The sequence below is a fragment of the Pygocentrus nattereri genome, chromosome 17, assembly GCF_015220715.1.
Source record: "Pygocentrus nattereri isolate fPygNat1 chromosome 17, fPygNat1.pri, whole genome shotgun sequence".
Taxonomy (NCBI): domain Eukaryota; kingdom Metazoa; phylum Chordata; class Actinopteri; order Characiformes; family Serrasalmidae; genus Pygocentrus; species Pygocentrus nattereri.
Genome location: NC_051227.1, coordinates 39,612,322 through 39,627,321, shown reverse-complemented (window position 1 = coordinate 39,627,321; position 15,000 = coordinate 39,612,322). Strand labels below are relative to the sequence as shown.

Below are 15,000 nucleotides of genomic sequence, written 5' to 3'. Positions count from 1 at the left end.
TATGACAGGGCAGTTGTATTGAACTGTATTGTTTTGTTGTGCTGTATTTCTGCTATTTGGTAGTAAAAGCTAATTCAGGGTACTAGATAGTTTATATATAGGCCGGTGATGTTGTGGGTGTGGAGCTGGACTCGCTGACGGCCGTGTCGGAGAGGAGGACGCCGTCTAAGCTGCAGGCCATTATGGACAATGGCTCCCACCCACTCTACGACACGGTGATGAGACACAGGAGCTCATTCAGCTCCAGACTCATCGTACCGAAAATGACCACAGAGCGCCACAGGAGGTCATTCTTACCTGTGGCCATCAAACTCTAGAACTCCTCCCTCAGTGTGCAACAACTCAGAGGTGCAATAATTTGAACTGCTTTATACAGTATGTTTCATATTTATTAGCACAGCCACTGCCACTTACTGTATTAGTAAGAATTTAAACGTGTTCATATTGCAAATTTCTCTTTTTTGATTTGAAATTATTAGTGTTTATTCTTTTACATAAATGGTTGCAGCTGTAATAACTGCAGTTTCCCTCTGGGATCAATAAAGGATTCTGATTCTGATTCTGATATCGAAATATTTCTTTATACATAAGCTGTGAAAGTTCAAGCCCTAATAAACGAAGCTGAGAACAACAGAGAAATGTTTGGAATCTCCCTCCTAAGTGAATCCAATAAATCAGTGTCATGAAGTGTTGCTCCCATGAAGATGGTGAGTGTTAAAAGGCAATTCCACCAATGTTTCAACATTTCTGAAGAGTCCAGTTCTTAAGATGTAAACATAGTAATTCAGAGCGGTTTGATGTGAAATGGTTCAATATAGAGACCCAGATTTCTTTCTCTACACTGGTGGTGGTAGGAACCAGACGTAATGATGTCTACAGCACAAATATAGCCATTTTATTTATTACTCAAAACAACCAGTGAATCTACAGTCTTCTGAGGTTTAATATGTAATGTTCATGATGGTAAAACAGTCATAAACCTGAAATAATAAGTCTTCTGTGGGGACTATTTTGCCTTACAACACCCCTCCACTATGATTGGACTACAACTCACGAAACTATCATTCATCACAGTTTCATGTCATAGCTTTCTGTGAGGGAGACTTCAGGGGCATTAAACTTCTCAGACGTCTGGTTCCCATCAAGAATATTATAGACAGCTCTGATTTTGCAAGTTTCTCCAGAACGTAGCATTTCACAACAAACACTCTGAATGACTTTATTCGCCTCTCAGTCATTAAATTAGGTAGAATTTTAGAAAAATCAGTGGAGGTTCCCTGGAACCTTTTAAACTAAAGTTTCTTGTGATAAAACTTGCAGTACATAAAACGGAAAAGTACATCATTTGGGAATTTTTAACATTTTTTTACGGTAACTTTCTCTGTGGAAGTCGTCGTCATCGTTCTTCTGTCCCAAAGTTGGAAAAGTTTGAATAAATTTAGGAGACATTTCAGGTAACGTTATTTTTATGGGTTTAAAAGCACAGCCGTATGGTCTCATGGGTCAGCTGACTTAGCTCTAAGCATCTTTTCAGCTGCTTTGCTCAGTGACAACTTCACATTAAGATGCTTGCTATATAAACACGCCTAACAACCGATTTCCAAATGTAATTTCGACAGCCTCTTCATCCAAAGAGGGCCTGACAAACTCAAATCCACGTAGTAGTTCAGGTAATTATTCATTTACAGATCAACAGGAGGCAGGAAGATTCAGACATTCTCCTGAGAACATCTGTGAGCCACAAAGACCATCCTGCTTGAGAAGGGCATCAACATTTTGCCACCCAAGAGCTGATGAGTGTTTCCGCAGTCAAACTCGGATAGACCCCCACGCAAGCATCACCAGCTCTGTGTGGTCCGGGAATGTCTTCGGATGCGTTCCTTTGCGTCCAAGCCATCGTCCCAGTGTGGTGGTTATGAGGGGAATTTCAGAAAGTGTTGTTCTAGACCAGTAGGAGAGCAGTATAAGGGAGTTGACCGACACTAGCCTCACTCTAATGCACAAGCTCTATGTTTGGCCAAACATATTTAGAATATTCAGCATTTTTTCTCCTCAGCAAACACAGAGGAGAAGAAGAGCACAGGCACTTAAGAAGTTAAAAGACGATCTCTTATCATGTCGTAACGCAATGAAACCTTGTCAGGAGTCATAAAAGCTTCGCCTTGCTGCCAAGCCTGCTTGTTCCAAGGGTTACGTGCATTGTGGTACGCATTGTACTGCCCAGGCAGAAACACTCATCAGCAAACACCAGCCCACACTCAGCCCCAGACAATGTGATGCATCGTGCAACGCTGGGCCCTCAGAGCAGCAGATAAGTTGGACAAACAATGCTTGTCAGGGCTAGGAGGTGGTTGGGAAGGGGCACTAGTTCAATAGTCTCACATTCCTCGCTCTCTTGTCAGAAAGAAAGCACTATAAGATTGTGAAACGCATCAAGACCTTGCGAAAGGCAATAAGGCTTATTGCAGTCATGAGCGAAGCTGGAATAAAATCGGAGGAACAAAACAAAGTGCTGATAATATCTCGTTACGCTGACCGAGCCGTGGCTGCTGTGAGTTTGTGCAAAGCTGACAAACCTTTGCACATTTTCCACTGACATGTGGGGGAAAACACGAATGACAACAAAAGGACCACTGTTACCAATCTTGGGAAGAGCCTTTACTTGAAACATCAGCTTTTTTTTTTCCTCACAGTATAAATAATGATTTTTCATTGATTTTCATTTTATACAAAAATAACACAAGGAGAGAATCACATGGTTTTGGGTTGAGTGGCGCTGTAACCAAAACGGCAGTAGGTATATGTCCAGTAAATGCATCAAAAATACGTTTAGTGACCTTTTAATAGTAAGTATGGGATGCACAAAAAGGGCTGAAGACAGGTGGGAGCTAAGAGAAGGAAAGGCGACAGATATAACCTGACCAGATATTTAATCTCTTCTTTTTCCTTTTAAAGAATCCACATAACACTTTTTCTTAAATGACTGTGAAATGCGAACGGTTTGAATTTGCAGCTTGTTACTGAAAGCTTTGTGTTACCTCAGTTGCATAGGTGGCTAATACTGTTTCACCTGGGGACCAGGCTGAGACATCTAACCTCAACCCTCACATTTATCAGCCTACACACTGATACAGCAAGAGACTCTTAAACTGCCGTAATATCTAAAAGCACGCTGTGTTATATGGTTTTATGGGATCGTCCTCAGATACGAGAATATGGGGAACTGATGGAGTAACGAGTAGAACAAACAAAGCAAAGACGCTTTGCTGTGAAGTTCTGTTCTTCCCTTTCTAGTCAATGGACGGCCTGGTTAGACCTCTTAGAAATGGCTCTTCGAGGGTTCTTTAGTAAAGGCAACGGAAAAGTGAGCACTCAAAGAATCGTTTGAACGCTTGAATATTCTTTGCCTTTGGCTAAATGGTTCTTTCTGATGGAAAACCTGTTGATTCTTTAAAGAACCTTTTTGAAAATGGTATCATCTAGCACTAAAAAGGGTTCCGCTACACTAAAAAAAGATGGTTCTTTAGTAAAGACAATGGTTCCGTGAAGAACCATGGACACTCAGTTTGTCAGCTTAAAGGGTTCACTGCGTGGAGAAATGGTTCTTCAGATGGATGGAGAACGTGTTGTAAAAAATGGTTCTATTTAACACTAAAAAGGGTCTCCTTCTCTTACAAGCTTGACATCATAATGATAGCAGAACCATTTTTGGTTTTTCCAAAAAGGTCCTATATAGAAGCACATTCTCCATCAATGTGAAGGAACCATTTCACCAGGCAAGGAACCACAGTTAAAGTGTTCAATTGTCTATATGAAACCGCTGCCTTTACTGAAGAACCCTTAAAGAGCGCTTTAAAGAACGTACTGTTTACAAGTCAAAGAACCATGTAAACCTTATTTTTCTAAGTGTATGGTTTGCTTTTTGATGTGGGCTGATCCCGGTTTCTTTGTGCTTTCCGCTACATTGCATAGTCCTTCCTGTTCTAAAGATTGTCGTCTCTAAATCACAGTTTATATGTTGAAAAAGACAAAAAAGAACAGCAAACATCGACGATACAGACCTTGAATATGTACATCTTTCAAAGAAATGGCATAATAGTTATTTGTATTTACATCTGTACAGAACAGTGCCTGCTCATATTAACTACTCACAGTGGAAGACTCGCTATGATGCATGTGCAGCCCACAGTGTTCAATTCAAAGGAGTTGCAGGAGTTAATTTAACACCAGCACTTTTACTATGTGTGGAATAGCAAAGGGCAGTAAAGACTAACCAATACTTCTAGAACAAAATACATTGATTGTCGTTTAATGGACAATTTGATTAGGCAATGTCCATGTTTAGGTGAGCTCCTTGATGAAAGATACGTCTTTGGATATGAACGGTTGTGTAAGGCAAAGTTTTGTGCCCCTACGTCCAGAGGCAGGCTGGTTAAAACCAAAGGCTTCCTCTGGAACATTAGGTAGGTGTGGATCCTTCTGCTGTGCACCTCCAATACAATTCTCCATTTGTTCCTCAAAGGTGGATCATCCATGCAGAACAATGTACATGAATCTCTCCATTCGTGTCTCTCAAACAAAGAAGCAAAACACTATAACAGAAGGCTTGGTCAGAGATTTCATGTCCCACTGTTGATCAGCTGAAAGAGAGCATCCAGATACTCCTCCCATCCTTCTATGGTGAAAAGACCAAGCCATAGCGTCCGTTCTCGCTGTCAAGCTTGCTCTCCTCCAACACGGGTCCTGCTTTATTGACCGTCTCTTCGTCCAGGATGCCGGTTGCCAGTTATTAGCGGCTGGTTAAAGTTGCCACAGATACGGGGGGAGAGGAAAATGCACTCCTGTTGCTAGGCACCTAGGAAGTCAGGTGGACGTGATCACCAGGCTTGCAGAGGGCACTGCTGACAAAGAAGGGGAGGAAACCAAAAGAGGAAATGGTCAGACCTTATAATATCACACCTTACCATGTCAACAAAACAAAGAGAGTGATGTAAAGCTGTGCATGAGAAAGCATGGAATTTCCTCAGCGGCCAGAGTTAACAGTCAAGTTATCAGGCCCAGAAAGCCGCGCCACACCTGACCAAATACATTCCTCATCTTTCTTCCGCCTCCTTTTTCCACTGAAACAGCCTTTGCGGGATTGTTTGCCGTTTCTGTTTCTCCCTTTCGCTGTAAGGGCGGAGGCATGTGACCCCATCTTGACCTGCTGGCCGGCAAACAGCCTCACCTGGGTCACCTGATAAAGGTGCAGGCCAGCTGCCGGGGGCCAGACACATTAGATGCAAGTTGTGGAGGGGGTGGGCGTATTTAGTATGTGAGGGGAAAAAAACAGGGCAAACAAGAGGGCAGTAAAGCCAGAGTGTGTTCATAATATCCCCCCAGAAAGCCCACTGCCACTTCTTGCACCACCCAGTCCAAATACAGGCCACAGATAAGGGTCAGGAGGACCTGAAAGTGCCCTCTCAGCAGACTGAGGGATCAAATCTCCTAGACAAGCTCAAAAGAACTATACCGAACATTCTCCATAACCTGAAAGTAAGGATTTACACAAACTGAATATATGTCTATAGATAGATAGATAGATAGATAGATAGATAGATAGATAGACAGATAGACAGATATTGTGCTCGAATATGGTTGTATGTTATTGCTTCACCCTGAGTTGTATGTTGATTTGGCTTTTTTCGGGTTTTATGTGAAAGGTCGTGTGGGAGGCGACCCTCAGCAGTCAGAGAGTGCGCTCTGACATTAACGCCGCATCACGTCAGCTCACCGGCTAGTGGCCAGCGTGGGAAATTGAGCGTGTGAAAGCAGTTGAGTGCGGACTGCATTTCAGGCTAGAGCGCTCACTGAGGGCGGGGAGAAGTCGGAAGAGGCGTAATTAGTGAGTGTGCGCGCACACACACATGCACACACCTTACCACCCTTCCACAGCAGGGAAACCAGCGGCGCACAAGAGCTTTGATTAAGAGTGAGGGTCATTTCCTGCTCTGAGACACTGAGGGCTTGGTCAGAGAGTGGAGGACCAGGGACAGAGACAAAAAGAGAGGGTTGTAGGGACAGAGGGAGAGAGACAGAGGAAAAGAGTAAGGAAGGGAAGCGGTTAAAGAGTAAGAAGAAGAGAGTGACTGAAGGAAAGTGACAGAGACGGAGGGAGAGAGTTTTAGGGATAGGCGGAGAGAGAGGGAGAGGGCGAAAGAATGGAGCGACTGAAAGGAGGAGAGAGAGGAAGCTTCATTTATCAAGATGTGGCTGAGAGCACGGGTGAATGATCAGTTAGGTCGTTCAAAGGAAATAGGCATTCTGAGGAGTATCGCTACGCCCTTCGCTCCACTGATTGAGATGTGCAGCAACCATGACCAAACCAAAGCCAGCAAATGGCCCAGATTCCTGACTTTACCGATGCTGCTCGCATTAGAAAACCTTAGAACTCCTTTTTTCCAGCACTTCATATACTGCTCCACATAGTGGAGACGTACTCTGACCGCTGAGGACATTTAGGACATTTAATATTTTTATGATTTGGCTTTGAAAGACCCCGTTTTGAGAATCACCACAGTGCGGAGCGATTAAGTGACTATATTTAAACAGTATTTACCCAGGAGAGACCCCCCAGTTGCACCATCTTGTTTACAGGACCATCCTATTATGACAGGGATTAAAGAAATTACCAAAATGACACAACTTATGGGACTAACTAGTCTCATCTATAGCCTAGCGTTAGTATAGTGCTCATTGTGGACGTCTGTTAGGGACACATCCTTCAGTGAGAGTCATGGTGTGGTGTAGATTAGGGTAGCGTGGTCAACAATGAAAACATAGAATTAATACTTCCCCCAAGCAAACGCACTGAACAAAGTAATGAATTAAATGGACCAGATATAAAACATATGTCATCAACAGTGTTTGCCAAATTGAAGTAAACATATAAGGAGAAATTACATTAAGCTGTATATATTATGTATGTGTACACTTGAATTAAAGGCCATTCAATTCAATGCTTTTTTCAGTGTAGATTAATTGCAAGCTGCAGTATAAAGACACTGACTCGGAATCAAAAGCATGGCCGCAGTGCCACATGCAGGGATCACAAATGGCGAATTAATCCAACAAATCTACAAATCTACCACCTAAAGACGCCTTTTACCAATACAGAGAATATGACTGACCTGCTTGGTGGAGGACATTGAGCTGAGGGTGCTAAGGCTGTTGGTGTCCGTTACCACCATGGCAGAGGGAAAGCGTGAGGGGTGGGAATACTGTGGCGGCTCCTGCTTGTGTGGGTACACTGTGAGGAGGACACAGCCGTGGAGAGAGAACAGTTACACATGAGTTTATTACAGAAACTAAATACTAAATAAGTCTACTTGGAAAAGTGTATGTAGGATGGACATGTTTTCAACAAATGAGCTGATAGCTTCATATAGGTCTTGTTTAAATATAGGGAATTTTCTACAGTGACACAGTCAGCTTCTGTGTTAGGCATCATACAGTGAACTCACTGGAGACTGACCATAGAACCAATGAAAGCTTTATTGTATTGAGAATTCAGACATTACGACATGCCTAACACACTATATAGTCCAAAAAGCAGTGATTCTGAAAGTAGCTAATGTGTGTGGAGTGACTGGGAAACAGAGTATACTGACTGTGTGAGTGCGTGACAGTGGCCATGAAGGGCTGCTGGCTCATGTGGTTGTGGGACTGCTGCATGAGGCCCTGCTGGTGGGAGCTGTGCAGCTGCTGGGAGAACTGGACAGGCTGCAGAGTTGCCAGACTGCCTGCCACACTGTTGATAACTGGCACTGTCTGTGCCTGTGACGTGTTCAGACCTGTAAACAGTACCGGATAGAAACAGTGTCAGTGTGTTGGTGTTGGTTTATCTTAAACAGCAGTATCTTGGACTATGGATTGCCTGAATTGGTTAAACTACAGTTAGATAAAAAGGTTATGTCTCGGTGCTGAGACCTGGGATTTGATTCTAAATGGTACCACAGATATCCAAAGCAGCACTGGCTGCACTCTTATTTGGGTGGAAAGGATAGCTTAGTTCTTTTGTCCCTGACAGTTTAAAAGGTAACTAATCATGGGCATCAATTATTATTATGTGTGCAGAATTCGTCAGGCAGTTGGAACTCCTTGTAAAATAATTTTCGAGTAAAATAATGAAATAAAAAATAAAATAATTATTTCATTATCATTATTTTAATGAGGCAACACAAATTTAACTTATAATTTTAAGCTGTGCTTTCTATAACACTGCAATGAAACGTCTAGAACCTATCAGACAGGACGTTTGTCAGATACCATTCTTCTCTTTTTGTAAAATAAAACGGGAATGCCCAAAAATTGAGAGGTTTTTGCAACAGCAATGCAGTCCAGGTGCTGATCCAACAGAGAAAGTGTGAAAGTGTGAAAGAGTGAAAGAGTAAATTGAAACTGAGGTAAAATTATAAATTACTATCACTCGAAAACAGTCAGAAAATTACAAATCAGTCTAAATTTAACTGAGTAAATACATGCAACTGAGTAAATGAAACTAGTTACCATACACCTCTTGGAGTGACAGTGGGTGAGAATTGGCAATGGTTAATACTGGTGCAAAAATAAGGTAAAAATAGAAAAGAAAAACTATTTCTGAAGACTGAGGATTCTGTGCCACCTTAACCAACTCAATAATGCGTTTAGAAGTGGTTGATGAGCAGGGAAAACACAAAAAAGTAAATAAAATAAATAAATAAATAAAAAGGCAGTCCAGGCAGTGCCAAAAATGGGTGTCCCAGTGGCCAGATAGACATTGGTACAAGGAGAGGCAGAGGAAAACTTACTCTGGGCAATAGCCATGACTCCAGAGATAGGCATGATGAGGTTCTGTGTTTGCTGGTGAGGGTGATGGGAGCTGTGGATGTTGGTCAGGGTGCTTACTGGTGGAAGACCTCCACCTGATACTGAGATCTACCAAGAGAAACAAACACAGAAACATATTGTCAGAAAAGCTTCATCCCACACGGCAAGCACCAAACTCTTCACATTTGTTTCTTACATTTGCGTTTTGAACCTCAGATCAGTGACCAGTAAAAGGGACGGAACAGTGTTATCAATGGCTCTGTAACTGTAACATTATCTTCTGCAGGCCTCAAACAGGAACACTGTCTATTTGAATAGGCCGCTGGTCAGAGAGGAGGCCTTGCTCAGACAACCGTCTGAGGGTGCAGATAAGCCACAGTCGTCCTCCCTTCACCCCTCCAGTGGCTAGTGCCTGACTGGCTAACGCAAGTGAACTAGAAAGCCAAGATGAGCTCAATTTAGATGCAAACGACCATCGAGTCAGTATCTTTGATATGACAAAAATTCTGTGAACGCCGAAGTCGAGTGAAGATTGTCTAGCTTAAAACTCAATATTTGGATAAGGCAGGATGGGGGAAGGGTCAGTTGTTTCACTGCTGCCTGGCTTAATCGAGCGCTGCTGTCAGTCCGCTTGCCAGAGCAAGCAGAGCCCCACCCGCCACGGCATATAATCAATAACAACAGAATGTTTCTTTGTCAGGTTTATTGGCTTAGCCATGGCCGTGCCCTGTTCATGCTACCACAAGCTATGAGGCCCATGCCTACCCTGCCGTGTCCTGTGGCTTAAGCCTAACTATCTTCCTGGAGCTTTGACCGAAAGAAGAACAATATAACATTTGTTGGGCCTCTGGTCGGTCAACGGCAGCGCCTATCGGAGGCCCCGCTTGGCGTTTGCTGTGTCAAAGGCAGCGTCCTGTCTTATCTTATCTGGGGCCAGGAGTGGCCAGGTGTGCTCACCATCTTGGCGTCAGGTGACAGCAGGCCGTGGCCTGGGTCCAGTGCTCCAGGAGAGACTTGCTGCAACACAGACTGGCCACTCGCCATGCCGTTGCTGCTGTGATGATTGATGGTAGTGGAGGAGCTGACTTCACCTGGGCCCTGGTTGTACCTGATAGCTGAGAAGGAGGGAAAGAAAAGAAACAGAAATAGAAAGTGATAACATTACTTTTTGAAGTTTTTCTTGGTTGCTGGAAAGTGTGTCACACATGTTTATATGTAGGGCAGAGATATAGGCCTCTGACTAATTGTGTTTTCACATCAGCCAGAGACTCATATGGCTGCTTCCTGGCCCCAGAAAAGCCTGAGCAGAACAAACAAACTCTGGCCCCTCCAATACAGATACGGATGGCCCAAAACAGCCAAGGCCATTAGAGTGTGTACATGCAGCTCTGGACTTGCACCATTCACTACTGATGGCTGGCTGTTCCCAGAACACATTAAGAATTCACTGATATGCCTTTCAGGATAAAGACGGTGACTTTCAAAATCAAAAATGAAGAGCTATTTTATGGGCGAGTGTACTTTGATGTTTGAGTCCCATGTCCACGCCTGGGAGTTGCAGTCAACTTTGCAGGAATTTTAGCCATCCCTTGTCCAACGACTGTTTGCAAATCCCAGCCTCTTCTGTTACAGACCGAGCAAACACTACAAAATCAATGCCAATGTCAAACACTTCTGTCCATCCGTAGACAGCACCTCACTTAGAATCCACCACCAGATTGACATGAGCTACAGTTATCTAGAACAACACATCAAGACTGGGATTTTTCTAAACCTTGTCCTTGACCTGACATAACACTATTCAGGAAATATGCGGTAACACTTTACAGAAGGGCAGCATTCATAAGGCTACATGAGTCTTTCACAACAACCGACATAAATGCATGACAGTGACCGAGGCTGAGATGAAATTATATCAAAATAGATAAAAGCCTTTTAACTTTAACTTCAACTGATGCTTGTTGGAATAAGCCTTTATCGAGGTTTATGGAGGTTTATGTCAATGGTAATGATGCTGTTATGCAGCCTTACAAGTCATCACTTTCCATAGAATAACAAGCACTTGCAAACTATTAACTTTGTAGGAGAAGAAGATCAAAATGTTCTTTATGTTTTTAATGTATGATAGAATAAAGAGATTTTATCCCAAGTCATTTTGGAGCATTTCTGTTGGTTCATTTATCATGACATGGAGATATTTCTTTGGACAGTGACAGAATGCCTGCCCTTCATAAACCTACATAAACTTTTATGAAAGCTAATTCCAAAAACGTCAGTTGCCTTTAAGGCTGCTTTTGTGCTTTTGATGTCATTTCACCTTAGCCAAAGTTATGACAACTACCGGAACAGCCCCTTGTGTCTACATAGGTTTATGTCAGCGGTCATGAAAAGCTTATGTGCGTGTTGTGAAGTCTTAGGAACAGTGCCTTTCAGTAAAGTGTTGCCAAATACCATATGCTATTCAGAACCCATAGCACTTAAGGTCCAGAAACACCAGAATATTCTTCTACTCTAAGGTGGCAAACCAACAACAACTGACCAGTGAGAACACAATGTATGTCTTCTTTGCACCAAACAAACAGATCCTCATTTAAAGCTTTTATTCTCCTATGTTAGCACCATCAACGCATCTCTACTGAATTTGCCAGGTCCAGTAGCCATCCTATGGCTCATTCACTGGGCATCAGAAAAAGACCACTCTGTTCCCCTCAGCAGCCAGCCAAGTCTCAGACTACTCTACAGCATCTTGTAAACACCAGCAGAGGACAATAAAGCACTCCATCGGGTCCATGGGCCGCTCGCCACACAATGGACCGACCACCATAAACAGACTTTATTTTATAGGCCTATGCCCTGTAAAAGCGTCAGGGGGAGAAAGGGGGCTATTCAGTAGGGCATTGTCTGACATTGTCTGCCATTTACCCAGGCTGCAGGGCCTACTTCTTTCACCCGCTCTCTTTCAGACAGCCTGGTTTGTGGTGTCTGACCCAGACCAACCAGCAGGAGAGCTGTGTTTCTGCGGCAACAAGGAAGCAAAATATACCCTCTGAGAACACAGCACACGGGCAATGCGGGACAAAAACATCAGATGCCATAAGCAATCGTAACTCTCCACGCAGAACCTTTAAGTACTCGAAATCAACACGACTGTGAGGAATACTACAACTTTCAGGTCCAATGCTCACTTCGTGGTCCAACAGCAAGGTACAGAACAAGGCAGTTTTGGTGCCACCATACATTTCTCAGTCAAAACAGGGGGAGGGTGGGAAGGCCTAGAGGGGAGTGGTAAGCAGTGAGCTGCAGCAGTTTGAAAGGCTTCAGTTCTCTCTGGGACCCATGTAATATCAAAGCCCTAGTGCCCAACCCCAGGCAATGCCCTTTATAATGCTGCTGCATATGAGAGACCTCCTGGGTCTCTGCAGGACGTACGTGGCCTTTCAGCCTTTCTGTGGCCTGCAGTTGAAAGTGCAGGGACAGTTGGTTCTCCAAAGGTCAAGAAGGGCACTGCAATGCAGAATACATTAGAATCTTCCAATGAGTCTTAAGGTGTGTAGTGTGAGGCTCAAATTCAACTATTTAATGGGCCTATAAAAAAACAACGCTGCTAATGCATAGTCAAGAACTGAAAGCAGGATCCACAAACTGTGGTGACATCACAACCAAAAACACATGCATTTAATTCAGAGCTGAATTTCCAGCGAAATCTAATCAACCTGATCTTCATCAACAAAATATCAATAAAGCTGGAGTAAGAGCCATTCCTTGCCCTGACCCTGTGACGACCTCTTCCTCCCAACCTGGTTTTGCCATGTTTGGAGAAAGGGGAAAAGAAAGGGGGCTTTACCCAGAACCCCCTTTTAGCCGCAGCAGAAGGAGTGATCAGTCCTGTCTGGGCAGAAAAGAGCCAATACTCCAGCGGACAGCTCCTGCTGCTCCACTCCTGTCCCTGCCTCATCCACTACACTTCGGCTCATAAAGGTGGGGGGCTGGGGTGGTTCCAGCATTCCCTCCCCTAGCCCAACAGAGATAAATGAACCTAGGTTACAGTCACTGCAGTCTTCTAATACACCACAGACAATGGGGCCCCCTGCTAGGAGAGGGTAAAGAGAGCAGGGGACAGGGGAGCCCCTTATCAAAGGCCTGGGAGATGTAGTAGCCAAGGGTTTTAATTGTCAATTAAGCATGCATAATACAGACCATGCCTTAGCAACACGATGAGGGGGGCCTGCTGAGCCATTCTTGTCAGGCCAGGCTCCAACACTGAAAAACAGCTGATGCTGCTAGCAGGATGCCTTGTAAGCCCTGTAACCCCCGACTAAGGAAGAGCTTGGAAAAGCAGTATCTTCCGCTTCTGACCCCGACATACCCCTACCCCCAAACCTCTGAAAGCCCTCTGCAAGACCTGAGGTCACTGACTGGTCAGGTGTGCAGAGGGGAAAATCCACAAGCAAACACACTAGCCGACCATTTGCAAGGTTAAACAGTACGCTGAAGGCAAGAGCAGGTCTTTTAATGCAAATAATAACAGCGACCAAGCTAGTTTGACCAGTCAGGAGCCAGTTTCTTTACTTTTAGTGCTAATGCCTTGCTATATCACACTAGGTCAAGGAAACAAGCCTGGTATGGGCAGTACTAAAGAGATGCTGGCGGTAAAATGGCGAGCCTATAGGCACAAAAACACCATCTTGGCAAGTGGTGGTCCTGTGATTGTGTGACCTGGGGCTGACCCTGGTCCTCATCCCAGAGTAGAAGCTCTTTGTGGCCCTGCTGACTCAAGAGCAGGGATCGTAGCTACAATGTGGATTGTTCTCAGCGCGTTTTCAAAGCTTGGAATAACAATGCCATTTACTCAGTGCACTCACTCATTCGTTCACTCCATCTTTTTGATCATGCACCTTCTCGTCGCCTTCACCCTGATCTCATCAACTGTGTCAACTCTTTCTCCCATCCCCATAGAAAGGGAAAGGAATCTAATGCCAAACTATAGGCAACCCTGACTTGGATCTGCAACCAAAGTCTTACGCAACCTCAGATGCCCAGTTCAGCTCAGCTGGATATGAGGAAATGGGAAGGTACCTTGCATCTTGCTAGGCGGTGAAGTGCTGGCCTGAGGATGGTGTGGCGAGCTGTGCGAGAGGAGGGGGTTCATGCTGTGCGCTTGACCGGTGTACGCGTCCATCGCCAGCTTCTGCCTGAAGGCCTCCTCCTTGCGCCGGTTGGCGAACCAATTGTAGACACGTACCTCTGTGACTAGGTTGGTGCCGAGCCCTTGGGCTTTGGATGGAGACACACCTCTCTGGAGACACTCCGCCCTAAACATGGTCAAGAAAGACTAGGGTCAAGAAAGACTGGCACAGTTGCTGGGCAAAAACATTTTAAATGTGTAAGAAGATACTAGAGCATAACGCTTATAATGCATGTAACGTTACCGATTGCACTCTTCCACCAGAGCCTCCCGCTCCTCTTTGCTTGGGTTCTTCTGCCGTTCGTATGCCTGGTAGAGGATCTGCTGGGACGCAGGTCCCCATTTGAAGCGGTTGCGTCTGAGCTTCTTGAGGGCGGGTTCAGTGGCGGCGTCATCTGCGTGCTGCACCATACTCTGTCCAGGCTGACTGAACTCTGGGAAAAAAAGGAGTACCTGATCCTGACTGCCTTTGTCTGTCATATTAATGCCAGATCCTTGCGGTGCTTGGTTGAATTCTGAAAAATGAAGAGAAATTGTCTTTGATGCATATATACTTCTAAAAGTAAACACTCAGCTGATGCTTGGTGCATTTATGCTTGCCAGGATATGCTTGCTGCTGTACCCTACACTGTCAAGCAAGGATACAGCACAGGTATGTTTTTGTTCTTCATGGTGCAAACAATGTAAAAGTCCTCTTGAAGGTACAACAATAGTCTTAAAGCTCAAGGGTCCACCTTAAATGACCCTGCATTCGCTTTCCATTACCTCAGTAAAGACCATATTTATGTTCACAACCACGATTCAGGATCATTTCATGCTTAAATGATGAAACGGTTCTTCAGATTGATGGAGAATGGGTTCTTCTGTTGTTACAAACTTGACATTGCAACAATAGTGCTATCTAGAACCGTATACAACACATTTTCCATCCATCTGAAGAACTATTTCACCATGCAAAAAACCATTTA

At 44.2% G+C, this 15,000-nt stretch overlaps 1 protein-coding gene across 3 annotated transcripts in view; it reads right to left on the bottom strand.

Annotated features, from left to right (window-relative positions):
* Positions 1-2,636: 2,636 nt before the first annotated feature.
* The window catches only part of hnf1ba (HNF1 homeobox Ba), an 18,937-nt gene continuing 6,573 nt past the window's right edge, over positions 2,637-15,000 (bottom strand). The window contains exons 3-10 of one of the 3 annotated variants that reach the window (XM_017724208.2): positions 14,277-14,547; positions 13,924-14,159; positions 9,805-9,962; positions 8,829-8,955; positions 7,650-7,832; positions 7,170-7,288; positions 6,599-6,643; positions 2,637-4,901 (exon numbers count right to left, since the gene is read on the bottom strand). In XM_017724208.2, the coding sequence (XP_017579697.1) occupies positions 4,878-4,901; positions 6,599-6,643; positions 7,170-7,288; positions 7,650-7,832; positions 8,829-8,955; positions 9,805-9,962; positions 13,924-14,159; positions 14,277-14,547 (1,163 nt within the window). In that variant the 3' untranslated portion in view covers positions 2,637-4,877. The remainder of the gene's footprint in view (positions 4,902-6,598; positions 6,644-7,169; positions 7,289-7,649; positions 7,833-8,828; positions 8,956-9,804; positions 9,963-13,923; positions 14,160-14,276; positions 14,548-15,000) is intronic. The other 2 variants (XM_017724209.2, XM_017724210.2) reach the window with 2 other exon arrangements.